The sequence below is a fragment of the Spea bombifrons genome, chromosome 10 (genome assembly GCF_027358695.1).
Source record: "Spea bombifrons isolate aSpeBom1 chromosome 10, aSpeBom1.2.pri, whole genome shotgun sequence".
NCBI classification, from domain to species: Eukaryota; Metazoa; Chordata; class Amphibia; order Anura; family Pelobatidae; genus Spea; species Spea bombifrons.
Genome location: NC_071096.1, coordinates 26,530,588 through 26,558,075, shown reverse-complemented (window position 1 = coordinate 26,558,075; position 27,488 = coordinate 26,530,588). Strand labels below are relative to the sequence as shown.

General features: G+C 40.6%; 1 protein-coding gene across 1 annotated transcript in view; it reads right to left on the bottom strand.

The window, feature by feature from the left end:
• The window catches only part of LRP5 (LDL receptor related protein 5), a 70,211-nt gene that overhangs the window by 16,045 nt on the left and 26,678 nt on the right, over nucleotides 1-27,488 (bottom strand). The window contains exons 6-13 of the mRNA XM_053449679.1: nucleotides 23,409-23,805; nucleotides 22,627-22,798; nucleotides 8,316-8,532; nucleotides 6,439-6,728; nucleotides 6,116-6,342; nucleotides 5,608-5,792; nucleotides 1,559-1,882; nucleotides 1,110-1,312 (exon numbers count right to left, since the gene is read on the bottom strand). Of these exons, the coding sequence (XP_053305654.1) occupies nucleotides 1,110-1,312; nucleotides 1,559-1,882; nucleotides 5,608-5,792; nucleotides 6,116-6,342; nucleotides 6,439-6,728; nucleotides 8,316-8,532; nucleotides 22,627-22,798; nucleotides 23,409-23,805 (2,015 nt within the window). The remainder of the gene's footprint in view (nucleotides 1-1,109; nucleotides 1,313-1,558; nucleotides 1,883-5,607; nucleotides 5,793-6,115; nucleotides 6,343-6,438; nucleotides 6,729-8,315; nucleotides 8,533-22,626; nucleotides 22,799-23,408; nucleotides 23,806-27,488) is intronic.

The window sequence follows — 27,488 nt, the reverse complement described above, 5'->3', positions numbered from 1 at the left end:
GGCGACAGATTGACAGAGAAAGGTAACGCCATTCATGCAGAAGGCTTGGCAAATGCTCCCTTAATTAAACAGTAACCGTTTCACGTATTTGTAGAAGAATTCTAATAACAGTTGTAGGTTACGGCTACTTCCCTGGCAACGCACCCGCGTTATCAAGGGACATTTACTAACAATACCAAAGCAATTGGAGGAGAAGGTTGTAACAGAATCTATCAATCATTTGCACAGGCTACGGACTAAACATGCAGCGTTAATAAGCATTAATATTTTCAAGGTAGGAAGGGTCATTGTGCTGGGAGATGTAAAGTTCCTTAAAGTATTTGTTATGCGATTCTAGATTCCGATTTGTCACGTCTGCGTGCCTTGTAAGGATCGCCCATTAAAGGCCAATTTATCTCATTAAAGAAGTTACTGACAGCTGGAAGGCTGTATGTTTATACGTTGTACGCAGATGACCTGCAGGAATCGAGGTTATAGCCGATGCGCACAATACGGGTTCCTTCCCCCAATGTGTCCCTGGAGATCCATCTGTTCTCTGGCTTATACCCATAAAAACTGGCATCCTTTCAACCCGGATTCATTTCAATTGCAATACTATTCTAATGATGGCATGTTCCTTTTTAGAGTGTGTGAAACACCAGGCATGCAAAACTAATAGCTTCAGTGCTGGCCAAAATACCTCTGCATGGGAATGGCCTTTGATCTTTTCCCACTGGGACCTATGGCTATACCTTAAAGGGTAGGCAAAATGCAGCATGACAGGGATTGTACACAAGCAATGTGTTGGCACAATATACCGCACACAGTCCTGGCAGTAAACATAAAAGTCACCATAACAAACGTGTATCCAATAGCTCTAAACACCAGTATACCTGCCCGCTTTGACCCCTAGTTATACTCTATTTATGTACCAAAAGCTGCCATGATTATTTAAACACCGGGAGGGCCAATAAATTCTGTATAGAAAGTGCGCTTACATAGTTGTCCCACTATGTCGCTGTCCCAAGAGTCTGGTGGACAGCCTTATCACCTACTTATAGGCACACATGCTTCAAAGCACACTTACTCCATCAACCCAAACCGTTAAACTAGGAACATATTACACATACCTGACTGCCGTCATCTTTTGCTCGTTTGATGACGTTCTGCCGTCCATCTACCCAGTAGATGAGTTTATCTAGAGGATCGTATCCGATCGCCTTGACGTTTCTCAGACCATGGATAGGAAGTATGAGGTCCGGACTCTGCTGCTCATCTAATACCATCCGATTGATGGCGGTCTTCTGGCTAAACAGCAGGAAACTGGATGGCACTGCAACACAGAGTCATACCGAATTACTCAAAAGGCACGCAGATTATACAGAAAAATACATTCCCAAATAAATATCTATATATTAATAACCCTGTAAATTCACATTTGTTGTGAGTGCCCGTTTCAAGCTGTATCACAATTATTAGATGATTTTACATACTTGTGCTTTTTCATTGCCTGAAATGTGGTCTGCCTTACAGTTTCCCTCACATTTACACATAAAATGACAATAAAGCCGTTACGTACAGCTGCAGTTGCGGTTGTTGGCATCCAGGGTATAATGAGAGGAGCAGCTACATCTGTATCCGTTGGGCACAGCGAGGCATAGCTGGCTGCAGTGTCCATTGTTCTGCACGCAGTCATTCACGCCATCCTGCCGAGAGGAGTGGAAGACAAGGATGTCCATCACGAAGTCCAGATGACCCTGGATCAGGGTGCGGTTCTTTCCGGTGACTTTATCTGCTCTTTCGATGCTGCGCACGTTCCAGTCTGTCCAGTAGATGAAGTCGCTGTACTGCGTCAGGCCAAAGGGATGAGGAAGATCATCAGCAATGATTACCCGATCCTGACCTGTTACGAAAAGGGATGTTCAAGAGAAGTGTCAAAAACTGCTCGCTGAAGCATTTAAGATCAGGCTTCTTATTTCCTGGGCAATCCTAACATTTTTTCCCATAGTTCATATAAACCATACTCAACCTTCAAAAACATTTTAGACATCGGTTTAATTAAAATACAAGTTCTTGCATTCTTTCTATAAGTTTAATCACATCCTGAAATATTTAATGCGTCTGGAGCTTGTCTTCTGATACATTTTATGCATTTGCCAAACGTTATGTCCATTTGTTTCAGATCCCATTAGAGACTAGCGAGTCTGTCTGCGAAAAGCATTCACAGGGAAGATGTCATGGAAATTAATGATGGAAAAGTTTATTAGATTAAAACAAAAGGTCACCGTCTTGAATGAAACATAACCCTGGTTTTGTTTCAATACTTCTTCACTCTTTTACATGAACAGTAAATCCCTAAAATTCTACTTACCATAAAATGAAGTAACTATTTTTGATTAATTTCTTAGTTTTCATAGATTTACATAAGATTTAATTTGGGTTTGTGATATACCCCTTCACCTGGTGCCCACACCTCATCCCGTTACACAGTTATATGCTGTTGGCATCTTAGGTGTCCTATGACCTTATTTTGTAACTTAAGTATTCAATCGCTTAACTCAAGGAAATGTAATGGTACAGACTATTGCGCCAAAGTATCATGCGCAACCGCCAACTCCATTCTGTACAGACCAATTTCATTCATTACAGGTTGGAAGCCAAGTACTAATGTCTCAATGAAATCTTGATACAAATTATAGAAAATGTAGGGTAAAGTAAATCATTACTGGAGGAGTAAAACATCCATGTGTCAAATTAAATCCTCACTCATAATTTAGGCATACAGCCTGGCAACCCAAAAACACATAACGAGTTTTATTTCCAAGAAAGGAAAGGACCCAGGTTTATGGCTTTATTTAACTTTGACCAGCAATAACTATAATATCAACCCACCACCAGTGGGCAGTTCAATCACCAAGTCTGGGATGCCATTAGCCACCAAACAGACATTTCCCTAAACCCATTTGGGCAGAATTTGCAGGGTATTTGCAGGCCCAGAGCTGGCTGGGTTCGGAAGAAGGATTACGGTCACAAAAACCACAAAGACAGCAGCGAAGAGACTATATATAACAGCGCGAGGTGGGTGCTTGAGATCCTTCACCTCTACAGACAAGCCGGAAAAAGTCCCTTCCTTGGCCTTCACTTAAGTCTCGCTTTTGGTAACATTGGTGCGGGTAACAAAGCCATAGAGAAACCTCTGGCGGGGCAGAAGCACCTTTCATGCGGAATCCATGCTATATAAGATGTATGTGTATCTGCTGTCTCAGCCACAGTCTTCAATCACAAAATCCATAACCTTTTGCTCTTCATTCCTGCACAACGGAAACACATTGTCTACAGCTGGGAATTATGAGGACACCCTGAAGTCTCATACCCAAAACACGGAGTCCTGCACAGACATCTACACAATTCCTCTAGGCTTGCAGCCAAGGCCCTCACTTCCTTTCCCAGAATTCCCATCTACTCATTTTACGGAATTTTCTAACTGGTGCAAGGAAACCGAGCACCGCAACTCAACAAATGTTTTCTTTCATAATTTGTTTTGGGCTTTTGCTTCCCATAACACTGAGTGTTCCATAATAAAAACATATTTATAAAATCATAGCATGAAATATACACTTCTAAAATATTTTAACAATTCTCAGTAAAGGATGCTGGACAGGATTCAGCCCGTCCCTGCATTTGGGTTAACCGAAGATAGTGTAAGTGGCACACAAACGAATAAACCTGGCACGTTATAAGGAATGAATGAGAAGTGGGTAAAGTCATAATATGCTTCCAGTAGACATTAGGTGAGCAGGCAAGATACTTTGACACAGTGGGCACTGTCATACTGTCGCTGTTTAGGAGGTACAGTCCCACTTTGTGACCGATCCACCTAAAAAAGGTTAGGTTCACGTGAAGGGATGACCGTATAAAATACTAGTATAAACTTTAAGGGTATAGAAATCAGTTAAGACTTGGGGAAATGAGTGAATATAGGAAATAAATTAGTTTTCTAACCCCATGGGTAGCCAGTCTAAGGAGGTAGTAGATATCACCATTATGATCTTTACTTCACACTAGCCTAAGCACGGTTGGTTGGGTACACAGAATTATGACAAACTGATCTGGAATTTAGGGCTGGGAGATTTGGAAGAGAGATATGCACATATTCAACAAGTAATAAGATACGGAATACTCTTAATACCCATTCATTGCACAATTTTTTTTTTAATTGTCCACAGGACAAATAATCCTCGGCGTGGAAAGTTCACAGTGTGGATGTTTCAGAAAGGTCAATATGTCTTTCACTTAATTAATGGGCTCAGAGCCCAAAGTGCTATAAACGTTTGGCTAGCTGGAAGTGGCACCATAACAACTGCTGCACGGGGACACCTGCTCGGGATTTCAAGGACAACGCGCATGGCGTGCAATGGTATCGAAGTTCCCTCTCCGGAGTATAAAACAGCACTGTAAGAATGCAATCGAGAAGACAGGACGGAGCAAGTCCACTTCAGCTCAGGTGTATGTTTGCTAATAATGGTCAATGCTAATATTTCACTAAAATGACTGTCTGACCGTGCATTTACCAATAGCTGCCTGTGTGTGCATGGATGGCAGATTATACTCCTTTAAGGAGATATGGTTTTTTTTGTATGAAAAAGGTTAAAGGTACACGTCTAACATAGTAACCCGGATACTGGCGTCCATTTACACAGCGGCACCAATATGTCCGCTTAACTTGCAGCTGTTCCAGGTGAACTTCCAAGCTGAAGATGAGTTAGTGTGAAATGCACTGGAGTCCAAGCAAAATGGACTAGAGTGTGTTACAAAAACAAGGATAGTAATTCACTGAAACGTCCTTAAATTTCATGAATGTCTGGGGAATTTCTACTAACCTTACCCCAGGATTATTTCCCTGGAGAAGGTGGAGTGGGGCTTTTGTATTGTGTGCATCCTAGTGAAAACTTGAATCCAGCACCACAAACACCCATGGTCTTAAAAGTGTTTGGCCTAAAATATATACTGACTACCAGTACAACTTATGTTTGGGGAACACTTTACCATTTAGTTAAACCGAAACAAGCCATGGTTCAAGTGGCAAAAACGCACCTCTTGAAACTAAAAAAAGACTACTGTAGTACAAGGAGGAGTACTGTTTGCTTCCTAAAGATCAACAGAATAAAAGTGAAACAGAAGTTAATAACAGGTATCACAACGGGTATATTACACCGGTCACGTAACCCATGGAGGATGTTTAATGGGTTGCAGTTGACCTGCGCGGGTTTCACCTACATTGGTGAATAATTGTAAAATAATATTTTATTTCCAACTCCGTGTATAAATATGGATGCCAGAACAGCATCAGACACAATATGAATTTGTACCGACATTAAAAACATGACTGGAATACAAAATGGGGCACATTGATGGTGCTGGGCTGATGTTGGCGTACAGCAGTATAGTTTGAATCGCACCCCTCCCTTGTCAGTTTGCAACAAAGACGCATAAAAAAACACTGCAATTAAAAAATATATGGGACAGACAATGAAGCTTTCCCTTTAATAAAGCCCTCTTAACCAGAGTTGAGTAACTTATTACAATAAACTCTAATGCGGTATTAAAGGATATCCCTGAAGATGTTACCTAGCATGTTGGAGGACTGAATCATGTTTGTATCCAAATCAGTCCAGTACAGTCTTTGGTCTGCATAGTCAATGGTTAAGTCATTGGCACGGCCCAGTTTGTCAATCAACGTGTTGCTGTTGGCTCCATCCATATGAGCTCGGACAATCCGGGGCTTCCCTCCCCATTCTGTCCAATACATATAGCTGAAAAGGAACAACAATATTTGTAGTAAGTAGTGAAATAATATTTAAAACAACATCATAATATGTTTGATAAGGCTTTGGTGACAAGCAGATAATAACTATAAATAGCAATAAATACAATGTATGCCCCCGACCTTCCATGAAGAATCTGTGCATCTAACAGCTGGCTGCGTATTTATTGTTCCTCGTTAAGATTTTTTTTCTGACATCCTAGGCGTAGATCAGCTGAATAGAATAGGTAATTGCTGTTTCTACAAGACAGAGCCCCTCCAACGTTCACCGTTACATACGGATCAGTAGAATATTATGTTCGAAGTACTCACCCTTTAGCAGGGTCCAGAGCCAAAGACCTAGGGTTGTCCAAATCTTTCCAGATTAAAACTTGTCTGAATAGCCCATCCAGACGTGCCACCTCAATCCGATTGGTTCCAGTGTCTGCCCAATAAATGTTCTTCCCCATCCAGTCTACTGCCATGCCTTCTGGGTAATCTAAGCCAAACTCAATCACATGCTCTACCGAGCTGCCATTTAAAAAAGCTCTGCTTATTGTCTGGAGAAGGAAGAGGAAGAAATGTGGTAACTCAGTGGCATACTAGCCAAAAGGAGTCAGTTAATCACTGGAAACAAGAAGGTAACATTACAGTACCTTTAAGGTGATGTCCGTCCAATAGATTCTGTTATCAGACACATCGAAGTCCAGGGCAGACGCCTCTTTGACCCCGGTGAGCGGGATTGTCACACCGTTATTGTTCGTTTCCAAGGAGATCCTGTGAATTGTGGCTCTGCTTGTGAAAACTAAGAAGGCTTCAGGGATGATGCATGTCCTCAGGTCACTGAGTAACTCCAGCCCCATAGGGCACGAGCACTGCACACCTCGAGGGGTAAAGAAGCACAGATGGCTGCAGCCACCATTATTGTCGGCGCATGGATTGGTACCTGTAAGAAAAGATTACAAAACTAATCTCAAATGTTTCCAAGAGACAAGCAGTAGGCTAATGTTTCTTTTAAAATTGTCAAATGTGGATGTACAGTTCTCGCGCATTTTCATATTAATGATGGTTTTATCTATTAGCATATTAATAAGATTAAAATCACTGCGGTTATACCCATGAACACACATCTCTCTATCCACATATAATGACGCATGGTGCACCTTTTAATGGATATTTTCACAATGACTGTCCTACTTTATAAGGGGCTTGGAGTAGGGAGCCCTCTGAGTCTAGGTATAAGGATGGCCCGACACTCAGTGTGTGATCTATTTTTAATATTAAATAATTTATCCTTTGCTTTCAATTTTTGAAAAATATTAAACATTTAGGGGTCCACAATTAAAAGCTCGAAGCCAGGGTGTACCTATTCCACAAAGCTGCAGGTGTTAGAAAGGTTACGTACGTGGATATTTCCTCCTATGCTGGATGCCACATTCATAAAACTCGCAAGCACAAAGTTTGCTTGTAAAACGGTCTCTCTATTGTTTACGGCAAAGCAGCAGATTCCTTAACATTATATATTAGTCTTTATAACCCAGAAGGGCATTTGGCTAAAGAATGCCTTTTGGGAAAGACTTTGCTGCACCAGCTCAGTCAATGACCGTTCGAGCTGCGATCTCTGCTCCAAGATCAGAGTCTCCGTATAAAAACGAGGCTTCCATGCAAACAGGAAGTCTTACATCAACACATAATCATGCAAAACTTTTTGACGTTGGGGCACGGTATCGGTTTCCTCAGATTGCCTTGATTGTGAGGAAGTCCTCTGCAAAGGTAACCACAGGATTCCGTGCAGCGGATGAAGATTACAGATGGAGTCTATCATGGCATTCCATGTCATCATGTATGGTTTGCGTGCCCGGGGTCAGGACACGTTGTTTGCCTCATGGGAGGTCGGGACAATTTTCATATTTCAGCTATAATTACATAGGTGACAGCCGTATACCCAGCCCAGCCTAGACTAGGCTTTAAATAGGGAAACCTTTTTGCCAGGGAAAGTTAAGCTCTTCACAGATACCGCGTAAACATATGCAGGTAGGTCACAGTACACAAAATATCATAGGGTAGGCACACAACAGAACGGCACCCTATTTGAGCACTGCAACTCACATCATGCCAATTCTATGTTCATATATTTATATACATTTGTGTCACCTTGCGTTTTACATTTTTAACTTTTTTTTATTCTCAGAGAAAAGCTCTTTTACTCATGTTTAAAAATAAAAAAAAAAACTCTCTTGTACAAAAAAGGGTACAAAAGTACCCTTAAACACATTTCTGCTGGGGAGGGGGTAGATGAAATGCATAGCTAGACTTCTGTACCTACTTTGCCAGCTACATATCTTCACCATACCAGGCATTCAAGGAGTTAAGGCTCATTACTTTCATGATGGCATGATATGTCATAAACCCTAGAGCATATTGTTGTAAACACACATTTGCAAACACTCTGCATTCTGCGTGTTTTTTGGCCCCTGTTTAAGAATGTATGGCATGTTTTATTTTCCATGTTGTGCACAGTTCACATACATACCAAATGTATTGGTTACGCTGGCAGCTTTAAGCCCCATTAGATCCGGCAGTTGGTCTATGATGATTTCTCGACTTGCCCTCACTTTGTGAACCCTTTCAATGCTTCGTCTCTGCCAGTCAGTCCAATAAATGTAATCTCCAAGTAGCGTAAACCCAAATATATGGGGAAGCTTATCTTCTAGAAGGGTTTTCCTCATGGTGCCGTCAACATTGATAACCTGTTGGGCAAAACATAGATAATATAAACTGGACTTCAAACTTTACTGGGCTCAAGAACACGCAAGATGCACATATACACGCGTATGTAACTGCCCTGAAGATGAAAAACCAATTCACTATTAACTCACTAATGAGTTTGCTTTCCAGGGATAAAAGGCAATATACTGTCCCTTTAACAGACCCGCCTGTCACATTTCAGCTATCCCTTGATTAATTTCATTCCTCCTCTCAATTTGACCACTTTGTTTCTTCACGGTTGCTCTTTCCAACTACTGCTCCTCCTGCATCCCAAGGTGCGAGATTAGGAAGGAGGATCTCTAGTAAGAGCATCAAACACTATGGTAGCTGCTTAGCCCTGGCTGTTTTACCTTCAATGTACCTTCGTCCGTTTAGCAGGACAGGGCTTTACTACAGAAAGTCAACAGCCTCTGGATTTGGGGTGCTCTGTATGACCCCAGCTATAGTGCATCTCCCGGTCTTCATCCTTGGAACCAGTTAACGTCTAATCTTTTGTTCTGTCTAACCAAACTATTATCTCAGCTGCCCCTGAACGCAGGACATCTTGGCCCAAAGTGTATGACTGTCCTGACAAAACCAGGAGATATGATTATGCTCTAAACACGAGACACATGTACTGAATGAGTGCGCCCTTAAAAAAAAAGTTTATAAATGTTAGAAAGTTAGAACTTTCTTAAAATCTGCTGGTTAATATAACTTTTTTTTTTCCAGTCATCAGTATTTCCATAAAATAATGAGCGTATTACATTGCATGCCTGGCCTTGCAGCAAAAGGTTAAAACAAGTCCTATGTAGATACAATGCGCTTTGGATCATTATGTGGCAAAACTCATTTTTCACATTACTGTAACAGGGATTACAACCTTTTAAAGTCAGCAATCGAAGATTTTAGAGTGATTAAGAGGCTCACAACAAAGGAAAACCAGTGTGCACCAACATATTCCTTAATCCTGTTTAGCCCCGGATGAAATAAGTACGTTAATCTTCTAAGTAATATTTTGCCACACCTTCCTTACACGGTAAAAAATGTAATTGTAATGTTTGTGAGCTGCCCGTCATAAATCTGGTAATCGACAGCCATAACCCTAAGGTTATAAAAGCGTAAAAAAAAGGGATTTCAGGCAGAAATCGGTGGGAGTGGTTAATAGTAAATTGAGCATGTCTACTTATAAATGCTACAGCTTGGAAACAAACAGGAAACCATCCAGATGTCAACAATGGAGGTTACTAAATGAAAAGAATCTGGTAACAATCTCTTCCAGAAGAATAGGATGGCAACACAGCTGGTAATGAATCATGGCAATAGAAGAACCTAAAGAATAACCTATGGAATCTTAGATGTGTATAATCGACAGCTGTGCCAGATGATGGCACCTACTGTGACTTCTGTGTACTGTTCGCTGTGACTTCTGTGAAGTGCTCGCTGTACCCATTGCTAGTGCCAGACTGAGACCAGGTGGCAGAAGGTCCACGCGCATGGGCTGTCCTAGTGCCAAAGTACTGAACTGAGTGTTTTCCAATGAGATCATTAAAGATATCGCCCCTGGACACCCCTATATCCAGTTTTACATGACAAAAAAATGTAAGGGTGGATAGCAAAATAGTTGGCCACAGGACAATAGCCCCAGACAAGCAACCTAAAATCGCTCTTCATATTATATCTTTCGAAACAAGCTAATCAGAGAACATGCAGAACTACAGATACCTTAATGGGTCTCGCAAGTCTTCGAACTTTCCACCTTTCATTTTATTTCCTAATGGCAACCACAAGTTCACGTGTGAGCTACTCCAAGAGACCAAGCTGTGCAGTTTAATGGTTCTACTCTAGTAAATAGTGCAAACCATGACTAGACTGAACAGCCTTTACTGGAAAAGAAAATACTTTACACTCACGCAACTGCCTCTCCCAAACCTCAGTAATGCAATCAAAGCGTCTTTGCCAAAAACCCAACATAGCCGCCAGGGTGCTACGTAAAAATACATTTCGAGCAAAACGACCTTGGGGTACATGTTTTTCTAAAATCAGCCAGACATCCGTCCTCTACCCCTTAATATTACACTATAATGTTTGCACAGTCTATAGGGAGAGATCAATATGACCCAAACAATGCTGAGTGTGATCAGAAGACGGAAGACAATTCCGCAAAATAAAGTTCTCATTAGATTCATATTTGCTTCATGAACTATAACCTGATTGACAAACAGGACATGGCACAGGTGAGGGTTCAAAATAGTCCTGGCCAAAACAAGCAAGAGCAGACTGGCATTACAAAATTATATCTAAAACCTTTAAACCAAACATAAGAGGGACCTTTACGGGATTATCGTCAGTAGCTCACAAAGAAGCCATTGGTACATTTCGTGCTCTGATTAAACATCCATGTTACACGGGCCACTTATTCCTTAATTGCAGTGATTAAACGTAGCTTCAAGTGTATTCAGTCTTATCCTCCTTTCAACGTGCCTCCTCCTCATGCCTTACCAATGAATCAACCTTCTACAGCATAAAGAAACTCTCATTTACGCTTACCAGCCTGGAAAATCAAGCCAGGTTCATTCGTATCAATATTTAGTTAATAAGGAAGACGTTTACTCCTCAGCACTAGTTTGGTCCAACCATCAAAGGTGCGGTTTCACCAACACAAAATATGAATTCTCTCATCTCTTAGATTTTCCTTTTTTTAAGAAGCCTGTTCCGTTTATAGGCAAGAGCCTAATAAAGAAATGATTTCTGGAACAGGCTCAGGGATCCAACAGTACTAGAAATTATGTTTCCAATATTTTGTTAATGTTTATTTGCAGGCGATGGATTTGCTTTGACAAGCAATTGTTACATTTACAAATAAAGAAATCTAATTGCCAAGTGGACAGAGCTCGAGTCCAGGTTTTGTTTTTGTGCGAATGTGGACACAGTTTGTGCAGACTGGATTCGAAACAGCTGCCAGGAGCCTCGCAACAGCTGCCCAGCTTCGCACCAAATGTTTTCCTTCCCTTAACCCAGTGAAACATTGCGTGCCTCTTCTAATACCTCATGGCACAGGACGTGTGCAGAGAGTCTGGTGAGAGCCTGCGCCGGATCATATAACTCTCCCCTAGTAAATGGCTGTTGATGGCAGATTAACCATTTCGGAACACCGTGACGCGGACAGAACGTCGATCCTACAATCGCAAGACACGGAAATCAGCGCTATAGAAACCGAGGCACAGAAGATACACGCGAGGACGCACCTCGAAAGATATCCTGCTATTCAGCAAATCCTAAAATGAATTGAAATCCTCATAAAAAAGGCATAAAACAATGAGATCTTATAAACAAACACAGCATCAAGGCTGCTTCCATCCGATTTCTACGTCTATTTCTTTTATGTTCTATTTCTACCTCCTCATCAGTGCAATCGCCAAAATATGAACCCAAAAAATGCGTGGGGAGATGCAATGTATTGCTCTATTGCTAAAGGCTGTTCAATATGTCCTAATACAACTATTCACTAAAAGGAAGGGCAATCCATGAAGACAAATACTCAACCCTCCCAACGCAAGAATATCTCTACGAAACGATTGAACAGGATAGGAGCTTTGGGGTTACAGATTGGAAACATTCAGACTGTGATGGAGGTTTTGTAGCTGCAGTCCTTGCCCAGCGTCCGCGGATCACAATACGGGGCGTGTTATGTGGCTTTTCTTATTTCATGCGGCAGAGAAAAAGAAAAATTGCTACCACAATCCGTGGCTACAGATTCAGGATCTGGAAAGTATACAGCAGCGAAGGCCAGCCACGTACCACATGATCTGATGTTTCCATAGCAGTATTAAATAATTACTCCTTGCATACATATTTCTTCAGCACCAGACAACTGCAGAGCAAATTTTATAGTCAAGTTTTACTTTGTTCTGTATGCAATTTCCATTGAAATACCGGAGCAGAACCTTTTAGCCTCCCAGGTTTCAGAAGGTTTTCCCAGGGCACAGTACGTGCCGCACATTCATTAAAAGCGACTTTAAGGAATGGCGAAATCGACACTAAACACCGTGTTGGTAAAATATACTCTCCGGGCCCCAGAAATTGATCCATATAGTGGAAAACTGCTGGCCGCACTTAATTGGCCATTATAATGTTTTCCCTTGGAGGAGCCAGCAACACATTTCTCCGCAGCGTCCTTCAGACAAGGTGGAGGAGAAGAGTGTTAACAACTCAATGCAGTTTTTGGAGTTACCAAAAAACGTTGTCAACTTTATCCTCATATTCTGAAGCCTCATCATGATCTTAAAAATCCTTTTAGTTTCACATTATACGTTGTACGTTACCTAACAAACATGAGAACAATCTTCATGTAACACCAAGAATACATCTGTAGAACCTAATATAAACTAATCTAAGACTAACAAATAACAACCTTAAGAGAGTTAATTTCCATTCACCTGTTTTAAAGCAGGGATTTCATACATGTTATACTAGCTAGAAAGGCGACAGCCGGGATGCTCAGATATTGTTAAATGAGAACAGAATATAGATTTAGCCCCAGATTGAGTGGCCAGGCATGTGGCTGCTTCTTTGTACACTGTTTTGAGCATTGCATAGTAGGCTATTATTTCATATTAAGTTATCTCTCACCCCTTTGTAAGGTTGACGATTGTCGATTGGTTCTGGCGCCCTTTATAAGGGTGGGGGTAGGAGGAAATTGGTTATTTAAACGCCGGTCTGCCATTTATTGGTTAAATATCCATCAATTACACTAATTCTCAAACAAAAAGCACATGATATAGATAGATGTAGATAACGTGGTTGCATCTATTCCTTGGAACTCTCTAGTTTAACCCGGAGTGCCAGGTGACACCTTGCTTCCCTTGGGTCAGCTTCTTCTGTTAGGGCAGGGAGGTGGCATTTGGCCACACCCACTGAGCTCCTACATTCCACTAAAGGCTGTCTGGGACTAGCCCCACCCCTAAATTCACATAGCCACACCCTTCATGAAGAGACCTCCTCTTGGATGTTCCAAAGTACGACCATTGATGGTCACTTGCTTGGTCTGTAAATTAAGATTATATGACCTAAGCCAACAGGTATTCCTGTGTTGTACAACATTCTTGCTCAGAGCTCAATCTAAACGCCATTTAAAAACTTGTGCGCCTTATCAAGGTAATCAAGCCGTCACATTCGTTAATGTTTTTAGACTTTAGTCATACTACTTTTTAGGGTAAACATGAACGATGATTCCATATGTTAATTCAGAAAGCTCCGACAATCCACAACCTAATTCAGATATCGGACTAATCTGCAAGAGGATTGCCAGGGAGGGGAATTTATGTTATACAGGCAGAGGTTGGTTATGTTTGTGGCTTATTTACATAACTGAAGCAGAATTGGGATTGGGTTTTTTCCTGTCGTACACTAATGTTGCGGTTGGAGGCAGCTGACACAGCTGCTGAGAATTCTATTATACAACACTTTCCATGTGTGAGCCAGATTCTCATGGAGAATGGCACAAGGCAGTGATAAAATAGCTCACAAATAGTTTGAATGCATCCAGTTCCCCAAATCTATGCTTAGCAGATGAATATAAAAGGCTTGGAATGTAACCTTTAACCCAAACTCTACTAATGTCTCAGATTTCTACGTTACAGGAACACGCAAGTTAAAGGATGGTGCATGTTCAGAGGCTTCTATAGCGTTGGGGACCAGCTCAGGTAACAAAAGGAATTCCCGTTCTCATCATTACCAAACACACCTGTATGCTAAACTCTAATGGTGCATCTCGACAACATAAACAAAATACTGGTTCTGTAAATAGTCATTGGATTCACAAAAGGCTGGAATTCCCTTCTGTAGCTTTAATCACTCTTCATTTATACCATTATTATCTGCGACAGGCTCGGGACGATGTTTTACGTGGACTTTGTGCACAGCTGCTGTACATTGACCCCTATGGTCGAGCAGTTGGAGAACAAGGCGGGCCAACGCTCTATCCTCCCTCACTTTGCAACAGACTGGAAATCTATGCTGGGTTTTGAAGACTCTGTTTGATGAGACCTGCAACAGGTGCAGGAGATGGACATTTAAACCCATAGGCATCAGGGAGCCTGTTAAGGGGCGACAAAGTTCCTCGATGCTCCCAGAGGCGGTGAAACAAGTTCTCTGAACCAAGTAGGCCGTTACCTGTCTGGCCTCGAGTGTGCCGTCTGGGGATGTGTCCTTAGCCTAGTTTAGCTGAGTCTGATAGGAAGGATTAAGTAAATGAATATTTAGTCTGATCCGTCAGGGCCAGCACAGTATGGGCCACACACTGCTCCAATTCAGAGGTAGGCTTTCATTTCATTTTGCTTTGATTCACTTAAATAAATACAATAAGGCAGAAATACTGATGTCCCTGAGTGTTTTTGCCATTAAGAACCAAAATAAGTGACTTTAGTGGTCCTTGGGTAAGGCGATTTGTAACAATTACATTATATTTATTGAACACCAAATTTTACAGCCCTATTAGAACGAGGGGAGGATGCAACATTTATTTTGTATCTCATTTTTATGTTAAAAACAAACACTAGACATACTGATAGAGAAGAGGGCCTTACAAAGCTTATAATCTCGTAGATCCAGGTTTTTCAGTCGTATAAGCAAAGTGTTGGTGGTCACAGCTTCTAATCATCCATAGCCTGGTGGCAGCAGCCAAACATAATACTCCTTGTACTAAGACATTTTAGTTTCCCTTTCCCATGCATTCAAGCAGAAAAAGCTCCGAAGTGACACGCAATAAAAATAATAAGTTACTTTATCAGAACTTAAAGGTGGCTCTTCACCTCCAACTTGGCCAAGGATGCGTTATCACAGCAATAACAGAGGCAAGCAGCTAATTCTCCCTTTTGGCAGCATTTTTCACTTCACCCTCCTTCACTTGGGTTCCTCCACCATCACGTCCTCCTTCTCCTGACAGTCATCTATCCAGGGGTGGGAAGAAACAATGCCAGCTGCTATTATTCAAAGCTGGCTGCGCCATATTAGCATCAAAGGATATTACTCAATCTCTAGTCAAAGCACATTTCAAACAGTAAACGCACTGTTGTTAACAGCTCTCACTTTGCTCTTGCTAAAACCAGTTTTAAAACATGAAAACAAAGCCTCTCAATAAAAAAGGAGTCTGGCTGCATATTTTAGCAACCTCCTGCCTACACTCTTAGCGAGACATGCTTGTAACATCTGAAGCCACAACAACAGAGAACAGTGTGGGAACCTCAAACCGGTGAGCTTCACCAATCCACGTGGAAATGAAACAGCATCACATACCGCTTGGGGTGTACGAGCGTACCCACAGATAAATTATTTAGACTTTTGGTGTGTAGGTCACCATTTGGATTCCCCCCCCCCCAATAGTAAAGGTTTCATTTATAATAATCATCTGTACTTCAAACAGCCTTTGGTGGGAGTACAGCTGTTTAGCCGAACTCCTACATTCGTACAATAACCTACTCTGTGAGATTGAAAGCATTTTTTTGAAAGGAAGAGGCACATTGCATTTCGCAAGCAGGATGTATACTGTATTTAGAATTGCAGGTGAGTGAAAGAAAGAGGGGTTGGAAACCAATTGGAAAGACCCAAACAAGTGGGCATGGAAAAATAGAGACACAGAAGACTGGGACCAAGGAAGGTAGCTTGATGAAGCCAGGGACAATAGAACCAACAACTAGTAGACTACGCTGATAAGTAAATATGTGAATTCCAAATGAATTAATTTACACATTATTGGCAAATACAGCCGACCCTGTACTATAGGGGGAACAGATGCAATGTACACACATAAAAAAAGCTCTCGCAGCTAGATGGTTACACAGACGGTATCTTGCCAAGTCAGCTCTTTATATGAATTCCTCCTTTTTCTATATAACTATTCAAACTCCCAAGGCAGAACTTCTGCAAGTCGTTTCTTTCATTTCCTGATTCTGATGTTATTTCAGCTCGTTTCCTCTGCTTTCTTTCAATTTAAACATAGCAGTTTTATTTTTTTTAGTTTACTATAACCTGGACAATTAATCCTTTAATGTGCTATGATTTGGACCACTTTCTAAAGTAACAACCACCCAATCAAATCTGCTTTAGTTGGAGCTATTATTACAGATGCAGACATGTCTTCCCAGCCAGGTACCTGTCATTCACTAGTGCCTTAAAGGATAATCATCATTAAATTTATCTTTTAAAACTAAGCGTGTGACCAGCTGCCCAAATTCTAGATTTCAAGAGGCATTTACTTTGTATTCAGCTCTCGCTAGCCGATTATAAACTGATCCCCCAAAATCTTATGTGCTTTAGAACATACGACACAAACAGGAGAGTTCTCAAAACGCCTAATGACAAAATCAAGAAGCATTTAGGACTTGCAACAGTGAGTTATTAGGTTCCAACAAAGAGCAAAGAGTGGAATCCTCTCTAACAAATACACATTCCTGCTCAATCTACGGGTCCTCCCAAAGCCAACTGCCACTAATTTAGCCGGCTTTCAGGAGACTGAATGCAGAGATTAAAGAAGCCGGCGAGTGAAGCAGAGCCAAAGGCAAAGCTTTCAGTGTTTAAGGCAAAGAGCCATATCTGCCATGTTGCTGCCATTGAAACATTTTGCATTCAGCCTTGTATAATGAAATAGCTTTTCACATCCTTAAAGCCTAAAATCTCAAGGAGGTTAAAAAAACCTCGGCCACTGACCCGCGACAAATACAAAACTAAGGGTGACCAGTGAGATGAAAGGCGGACTGCTGTTCAGAGTCCTCTTGGGAAGCAGAGCTGTCAATCGCCTCCGGGCTATCTAAAGTTTCCTGGCAAGGGACAATTGAAAAAACTACAGGGCATCACTTCAAGTAACACAGAAGTTAATGGCTGCTTCTACTCCAAAGAAGCTCTGTAAGATCTTTTATCCACTAAAATCATGGCCTCCGTTTTAACCTCTAGCGCTTATCTGCAACTGAAGATGGGGGACACTTTTCCAGTTAACAAGACTTTGCGTTCTCGATCCAGGCCACATGCTTCAAATTAAAATTCCCAAATTATTAGCATTTCTTGTGTGTTGTAAAGAATGTGGAACTGAAGTTACTTCTCTAACCTTCCAGGACACCTACATAGCACTTGTGAAAGAGAAACAGTTTAAAATAAATACAAGCAATGCTTATGAACATTAACAATTTAAGTACACAAATATGTTCTGTATTAGATTAATAAAAGCTCTACAAGGGGAATTCCCACCAAATTGTTCTATTACCAGTATCAGGTTAAAAATGCATTTTCAAGAATTTTGTGCTGTTTTTTTCTTCTTTTTGTAAAGGCTTAGCCGACATATCATGCATAATGTTTTAGGTAGTCATTTGTACGTGTTATAGCTGCAATTAGCCAAATCCACTTAAACACCTTGACTCTGGAAAGCAATGTATTGGTCCTAATCACCCAGCCAGACACTCTGACTAATGTAAGTCTATGGAGGAACAGACTTCATGGCACTGCCATTAAAAATCAGCTTAGTGTGTTGCGTGAGCAGGGAAAGTCACCTAAAATATCACATGACTGCAGGGAAAGGAAGTTTATTAAGTCAAAATTAGATAAAACCAAATATTTGTCAGTGTTAACCTACATTACTGTGTACAGCAGTGCATGCTCAAAATAAATATGAGACTTCTATGGGAGCTGATACGGGAGAAGCAGAGGATTAAAGAAGAGAGAAGAACAAGAAGAAGAAAGATAGGGAGATATTAAGAGAGGGTGAATGAGAGTGTGAGAGCGGGTGAATGAGAGTGAGAGAGGCAGGAATCTAATTTAGTTGTCTGAAAACAAATGGTCTAAAACAAAAGTGAAACATTTTAATAATTTTTTGGTCCATTTGAACAAGTCTAATGATCTTTTATTAATATAGTGCCAAAAATGTACACCGTGCTTCATTCAAAGGGTATGGTAAAACTAGAATGTACACGCTAGGACAAACAGATATAATAGATAAAGAGGGCCCTGCTCGTGAGCTTACATGTTTGTTTGATATTATATATACATATACCTGTTAAATGTTGCATCCTAGTTTCCAAAAAATATTAAATCATGTCAGTTTTTGTTATCTGTTGTTATATGCATATTCAGCTCTTTCATGTATTAACCTGAAATGTAATATACCGCTAAACAGAGTTGAAATATCATTATCGAAGGGTTATGCATGCCTTTCATTGTCTTGGGCACAGTGGTGGGGGAGAGGTGTGGGCCCTTAACCCTTTTGCTGCCAAAAGGTGACAATATGAGAAGGAGGGCAAGAGCTGAAGACTGAGACGGCAATTCAAAAAAAAAAGTTGGCTTTGAAGAGTTGGTCTGAATAGAGCAAAGAGAAAGTACTTGTCAATTGCAAGTTGAAGTGAAAGCCACTTTTGCTAGTGAAGTGTACAGATGGCGGGGAGAGGGGGCGTAATGAATTCTAGCCCAATTCTCTATTGTGCTTTTATTGCGCACTAAAAAGCCCTGGCTGTTCCTGGCCCAGAAAAAGGTTGATTTTTCTCACAGTAGGGAACTCCTCAATCAAATTACAGAATGATTTACTTTGAATTTGGTGCGCTTAGTAGAGGGTGCTTTAAGACATACATGGAATGATGTATCCAGCTTTCCAACAGCGCAATACACACAATTACTGTATTTGTATACAAGTACATTTTTTGTCCTAAAATGGACTATGACATTTTGTTTTCCGCATCTATGAAACTGGGACCTCATAAATCGCTGCTAAATTAAATTCTTAAAAATCTATTGAACACAAATGAAGCCATTTCAATCAAATAGTTTTCAGGCAGTGTAATGTGAATTATGTAAAGTGATACATAAGATGATTTTCTAAACCCTTAATGGTTTTTTCCTAAGCAAATTACTTTTCCAAACTATATGTAAGCAGACTGGAATGGAGGAATGTAGAAATAAACTACTATCCAAAAGAGGTACTTATGACAGAGCGTCTATCTGAGTGTCATCATACAAACAGAACCAGCTGCCAGAGGACCCAAACGTGTATGAATTAGGGAATGCAAAAGGCATGGGCATCCAGAAGAATAGCTGATTGTCTATTTATGGGACAAAATATATGTGTTGGAACCTGGAAACCACTTATTCCCTCAAATATATCCTATTTCCGACACTACTTACATCTGGAATTAATTTTAGTTATTCCTGGAACAAAATAATAATAGTAATAATAATTACTTAAGCAGAACCAAAAACCTAGAGGAGCAATGTCTATATGTCAAAGAGTCTGTGCAACAGAAGGCAATTTCAATCACCATTTATGGTGTATCTAACCACGCAAATCATGCTTTACAACAAACCTACCACCATACGCGTCTCCTAGGGTGCCAATAACAATACCTCTCCAATACCAGCACATACACGGTATATTTCATATTGAAGGTATCAAGGTAAAAAAATAAAAATAATAAAAAAACAACTTAATAGAAGGTCAAAGATACGAAGAAAAATGGGCTGCACATTTGTGGGAGAAAAAGATTAGTTTAGGGAACGAAAGGGCCCAATAACTTGATTCTGATGACATCTCAGCAGCTGCAGAAAGTTGCCAATGAGAATTTTTACACAGACAGCTGGAAACACACTAAACACTCTCTGCCTCGCTCTCCTCTTTGAAAGATAAGTAGATAAATGTTTCTCTCTAGAGAGAGACATGGAGAAAACGAAGGCAGTGTAAGGGGCTAAAAGACGTCGAGGTCTATTCATTAATCCCACAGTTTATTGAAAGCTAAGATCGGTGATAACTCATAACTCATCTATATGGGTCAACAACTTGTAAGGTGCATGTTGTATACTCCCTAATATCAATATCAGCTCCTCTTGCAAGATAAGATGACTGCATATTCTACAGCAATAACAGGAACCCGAAACATTTAACTCACGTAAAGACTCATGAGTTAGTAAATATACCCAAAGAACGAGGCATAACAACGAGCCATTCATCATGTGGCCTCCACCAGGCAGAGCTATGGCTGTCCGAGACAGAGGAATTCCAAGAGGTGATAGGGATTCACGAGAAGATGTAACATTCTGAACCTGCTTTAGAAAATATTTAACGTGGTTAGCCAATTATTTGGATACTGGGTAACACCCATCATGTAAATATTGTGAAGATGGAGTAATAGTGTGACAAAAACAACTTCCTCCATTAATGATAAACAGATTACTAAACAAATCTACGAAGAATACGGCATCAACAATAAAACATTACATCAACGCATCATGATTGAGAAAAGCCTGTGTGTAGAATACGCAACAAGATGTGAAAAACCTACAGCCCTCAGATGCATCACTTAAAACCTGAATGCCCAGGGCATCAATTAAAACCTAAATTGGCCCAGGGCATTCCTATAGCCATCGTGTGCTTTCTTATATTCTCTCCCTACGTGAATCTATACGTCTGTGGGCTTATCAGGCAGTTTCTTACCAGCAATGAGTGAGTTTAAATGCAAACAGGCTATACAAAAAAAGAAAATGTGTATCTGTCACCTTAAGAATCTAATAAAACGCAGTAAGTATGTGGATGCGCCGCACGTGCGTATCGCTAGCTGTTTGCTTCCCTCTCTGCTGGATTCTTGTAATCCCCACTAATCTACAGTTTGTCCATGAAAGTGTCTCGAAGCATAAATGTGATCTCCAGTCTCTTTTCACGCATGTTGTTCTCACGCTGGGGTTTGAGAGCACATGAATCTCTGCCAATTAACGTATAGATCTATAAATCTCCGCCCGCACAGAGTAAAACCATATGCTGAAGAAACGGGCTCATTTTTCCAACTGTCTGCCAACGATACAAGAAAGACATCTAGGAGGAGGGAACAATGTTGCCACGGGGTGCCAAATTTGCAGGAGAAAACCCTATAGGCTGCTGTCACACAAACGTTTGACGAGTCTCGCCAAATGGCTTTGCAGGCTGCAGTGACTGGGCCCTTTGTGTTCCAGTAGAACGCTGCAGATGGAAAGGCTGCTGCTAGAATACGGGGAAAAATGTAACCGCTGGTTTCTCTGCATGAAATTTTACATACGCAAGAACTCAGCCTTCTCCCCATTTACAGCATGACAGATTCAGAGATTTAAAACAACATGTTATTGGAAGCTAAAGATGAGACAGAAGAATATTGCATTCTAAGATCTGGTGTAAACATTATATATAACACACTAATGATCACGTAAGATAGCATAGAACATCGTGGTTTACTGTTTCCGTATTTTTTTCCCCATTATGAGAATATTCATATGTATCTGAAGCGCTGAAGGATAAATAATGGAGAGTAGCACACAGTTTTATTTTGGGGCATAGAAGAGTACGAAGCAAAACCCCTCTGCCCTTTTTTCTTTGACACCGAGTTACAGATATGTGTATGCAATACATTTTGCTCAAATAATCACACATTTCATTAGCATGAACTCTCAGTGCTTAATACAGAGATAGGCAACAAGGCCTGTGGCTTTTAGCGAGCTGTCCACGTGGCGCAGATTAGGAGCTGCCACTAGCACGATAGGCTCATTGTTGGGCCCCTAACGCAGCATCTCAGTCACACACCCTGCACCTTTCCCAGACGGATCTTTGCCAAGCAGGGAACACCTTTAAACCTGCACCCTACAGATGGGCTTCCCCTAACTTCCAGAGCTCTTGCTAGAAGACACTACATGACGACTCTGGAGGTAAACTGGGGTAAAGCTCCCAGATACCGTCGTCTCATGACTGCTATCAACCCAACTCCGCAAGCAGATTATCGGTGCAAACCTTCAGCATATAAAAAAAATGGAACACTCACAAACTCAATTGCCTTTGAATAGTAAATAAGCGATTACAGAATGTATTCTGAGTGGGTTACACTCTACTCTACAAGAAAAAGATTACAAGTAATAATTCTTATATGTAAATGTTTTTAGATGATATGTCAACTTTAAAAGGCTCCACATTCAGCTAGTATACATATGGCTGGCTAAACTAACCCCATTGATTGCAAAAACTGAAGTACAACATAGCACCATATGCATTTCACTTAAAGCTGGAGTGTTCCTGTAACAACTGCCCCTTCAACAGCTATTCTCCTTACCTCAATCTTGTCCGTCTTGGCATCCCCCCAGTAGAGTTTACCCTCCTGTAGGTCCAAGGCAAGACCATTAGGCCAGCCTAAGGAAGAGTTTACGAGAACTGTCCTTTCTGTACCATCCAAGTAAGCAGATTCAATCTTAGGGTTTTCTCCCCAATCTGTCCAATACATGTATCTAAAGAAATAAAACAAAAATCTTTACTTTACCAAATATAACATTTGGATCACTATTTAATGCACAATGTAACAACAGAACTGGCCGCCCATATAGAATTCACCCACCACTGCTGGTAAAAATAAATAAACATAATACACCACTAACCCTTTACAGACAATGGATATGGATGGATACTCAAAGGCTACATAGGTGGCAGAAACTAGTAATAACTTAATAGGGGAAAAAATCATACATCCGTTGGGTACCAACTTGTCAGAACCCCTACGTAATTACATGCATAGTAGAGGAATAAGACGCAATGGTCGGATAAGCCCCCAAACCATTGTAAAACGGGAGTCCCTTTGGTACACACCTTAGGCTAGCAATGTCGTGCATCTCGCTTGTGTTACTGAAGAACAAAATACAGCATTTAACCTTCAACCCTACAGAATCATTGCCAGAAAACAATTACCAAAACGATAAAATATCTAATTGCTTTGACGTGATCACTGCAGACACGTGAATGGAGAAAGAATTCCATCACCCATTTTGCTGTTGAGTTTGGCTCAGCCTTGGATGCTGATGCCAGAACAATCAAGACAAGTAATCCTGATTGGAGTAAACTTACCCAGACAGTGGGTTCAACACTATGGCCCTTGGTTCATCCAGGTTTTCAGATATCAAAATCTTCCGAGATGTGCCATTTAACCTCGTAACCTCAATACGATCTGTCCCAGTGTCCGTCCAGTACAGATTACCAGCCACCCAATCCACTGCTATTCCATCTGGATGCTTGATCTCTGTAGTCACCAATGTTTGTGCTCCTGAGCCGTCCAGGAAGGCACGTCGAATAGCCCTGACTTCATCATCCGTCCAATAGATGTAGTTTCCCACTGGGTCGTAGTCTATAGCGATGGCATGCTTGATATCGTCTATCTGAAGGACAATATCAGTGAAGTCTGGCATGTCTAAGGAGATCCTCCTCAGGTCTGTCCTCCGTGCCAACAGAAGGACATCATCAGCACCTGGAACCAAGAAAACATTTACACATGAAAAATATGGACATCGAGTCTATGTCATGGTGTAGATTAGAACATCAGCAAAGTTATTTTTGTTTTTTATGGAAAAACCAAAGTCAAGGCGTTAATTGCTCATGTGTGATATCTATTATCTAAGGACATTAAAGTTATGTAACATCACAAGCCTCTAATAGCGTACCAGATTCTAAAAGGGGTAGGGAGCTACATAGACCATAAGAATGAATCCCAGATTCTTTTCACATTCTTCTTCTTCTTTAACCAAAAAATGTGCTTAAAAAAAGTAAAAACTTAGAGATTTCTACTTGAAGCATATTAATGAAAATAATCTCCTTGGCACTTATATAATACTGGAGGAGGAGGAGGTAGCGTCTAGACGTTATATCACTGCGCAAGGAAAACACAAGAGCCTGCTTAAGACGTGCAATGGATGGACCGGCTTCTAGCTTTTCAACGGCTAGAAGGAGCTGGAATTTATTTATATGCATTAACCTTTGCACAGCAGGATGGCCCGCAACACGATTCCATATTCAGGAGGCACAAGAGCGAAGGAATGTCTGGATGGGAAAGCTTATGCCCATCAAATCTTCTCCTGACAGCTGCTTATAATGGCCTGTCTGGGAAGATGTTTCTTCAACTCATGGCGACATGAACAAAATACAACATAACACAGCAACAGGCCAGACACCTCCGGTAGCCCAATACGTATTTAACGATTTGTAGGTGTACCATTAAAACGGTTATTAATATTCCACAGGCTTTACTATTCATAGGAATCATTTTTATACACAGCGTTTTGAAGGTGCTGTTTTATGCCAGACTACTGAATGATGCCCCAGCCATTCCAAGAAACAAATTCTTTTTGTATCCTGTAAAAGTTTGTCACAGAAACTTAATTTAAACAATTAAATCTTAAGAGGAAAGAATACAATGACATATAGGCGAGGGTTTATTAGCGTAACATGCTAGAGCACGCTATTAGGTGGAACAGCACCGTTATCCTTTAATATAATTGAGAAAGAGAAAAGAAATGACATTCCTCTGAATAATCTCTACAGTATTAAAGAAAACCAATGGGTTTGTGGAAAAAGTAAATTCTTTGGATTTCTCCAAAGGAAAAAAAAGAAGAGGAAATTTAGAAGACGGTGAGGGCCAAATAATAAAATGTTTTCACGTAAAGAGGAACTGCAAGTTTATATCCGACATTTAAGTTCCAAAGAAAAGAAATTGTGCAATCACAGTATTCTAATCCACTCGAGGTATTTACTGATGATTCTACTGATTTAAAGGGGAACCCTTAGATTTAGTTTCTTTTCTTAATTGTCTCATGGTTAATTAACGTGCAGGCCAATCACCACAAGAATATAGGTTATGGACAATAACTGACTGAGGTCAGGTCAATGAGAGAGCTGATCAGCAGTCCTCAGGTCTCATCATAAGATTAACAAAGCGATCTGTTTTTCCGATGGAGTCAGATGCGTGATCCAGGAAAAGTGATATCAGACTAACATGAAATATACATGTCCGGGGAGGGAGGGGGGAAATCGTTGTTAGAGGTGTGAGGATTAATTACATTTCGAGATACACAAAGCGCTGATCAAAGACTAAATTTACACATCGCATTTCCTGTCGGTGGCCACATAAAGAGGAGCACTGAATAAAATTGAATAGGATCTTTCCTGGCTGGATTATTAATTGCTAAATCTGGTGTTTAAACATAATGAATACATGAAAGAGTCAACAGAATGATTGACCGACATCAAAATGCTTGTGTAGATTTCACAAAGGCTCCCAAAATGAGGAAAATGTAATTCCCAAAGGCATACAATTAAAATGCATATCAGTCACCTGGAGATTAACAATCGTTATTAGAGGAAAACTATACTACCAAATATATGAAACAAGAAAAAAAAAAACAAACACACATACTGTTATCAGAAATCTTTTCCAAAAATAAAAAAAGTTTAAATATGTCCTATTTTATATTTGTTTACACATCTGGAATCTATCCAGATGCCCTCCCAAGAGCTTTCCCTCTTGATCTTTACCTAATGTAACGGTTCTCCTTAGTCTGTCAGTTCTAGTTCTGTCATACACTTGGAATGTATTTATTGTAAGAAGTGCTGCATACATAAAATAAAGATGATATAGGATCAGGTGGAACCGGATAGTTGGGGGGGGGGTCAGTCCTACCAAAAGATCATTTACCGCATTGGACTCCCAGGAACTATTATTGGCTGCCCCCCCCCACACACACAGAGCTCCAGGCCAATCTCTAAATTCAGGATTTATTGTGTTTAACCTGTTCTGAATTAGAAGACATACATACCATTATTTCCTTAAGCTTTGTTATCCTAATTCTAGAGTCTCACCGTGAGCAGGATTGAATCCATATGATGTTCCCTCACATTTACCATTGATGTTATCATGCTAAGGAGTGACAGATACATGTACATCGTAATATTATAATTGCATTTATTTAATGCCAAGATAATCTTAAATGAACTTTAAAAAAATAAAGAGGATTACAGAAAATGGGCGAGAAACCTATAAATATAATAAAACCAACAAAGGAAAGACACTAACTCTCTAGAACAATGTAGAGTTTAATGTAATGCCCCCAAAACACAATCAAGTTCACAATATCTTCCATCAAAAGTGGCAAATAGAGATTACAGTCATAATTAGAAAGGCATTTTCAGGAGTAAACATTGTCAACTTATTTTTAGGCAAGGGTCTTGCTCACAGCACCCGTCTTCAATGACCCTGCAGCCAGCGGGTCCGCACAGACAAAATGGCTGCCAGCCAAAACGCTCCCTGGCACAATAATGTGTACATTTAACAAGCTGTCAGAAAAATGCAGCACGTTTAGTGACTGAAACCAAACTACACGGAGAAGGAAGCAAATCGGGATCTCAGACAGTAAACATGTGCCTGTTTACAAACTCCATCCCAACCGCGTGAAGTCAATTAATACAGTTCTTCAATGTAGGCTGTACCCATGCAATACAGTACAGACTGCATGCAACTATACAAGGTCTATAGCCTTAGAGAGATCATTCCGGAATCTAACTTTTTTTTGCCCGTTTCTGAGAGACCCCGATAAATTCAATCTGGATGAAGCCTTGTTTCAAAGCAAATCAAACACTGTCGCACCAAAGCGAAATGGATTACTTCCCAAAACCCAAATGGCCGGGAAGGTCATACGATTGGAACATGGCTGAACATTTTGTATCAGTTCTGAATGCTGCAGCCCAAACTCTCTTGCTTGAAGAAGATAGCACCAAATACTCACAAAGAACTTTACATAAGAACCTCCAAGAAGTATTGAGAGGCCTGGAATTTGTACTGTGGAGGAATGAAGCAACAATGGCACTTTGAAGGTGTTGCACTGCTTTGCTGGTCTGACCCTGGCTGATACATTTGCAAGGCTTGATTCTCAATAAGATATCAGCCTAGAGAGTCGCATTAGTTGGCAAAAGAACTTATCCTTTCAGTTCTTCCCTTGATAAACCTTCTCCATTCTTGATACCAGGAGAATAATGGAATGGAAAAGCCATCAGCGTTGCGCGACCAGAAAGATGTGTATGATTTCACAAACACGCATGTGTAACAGTTGAGGAAGATAATCTTGGTACCGGACTGTGAGAAAGCACAAGTTGAAAAAGTTA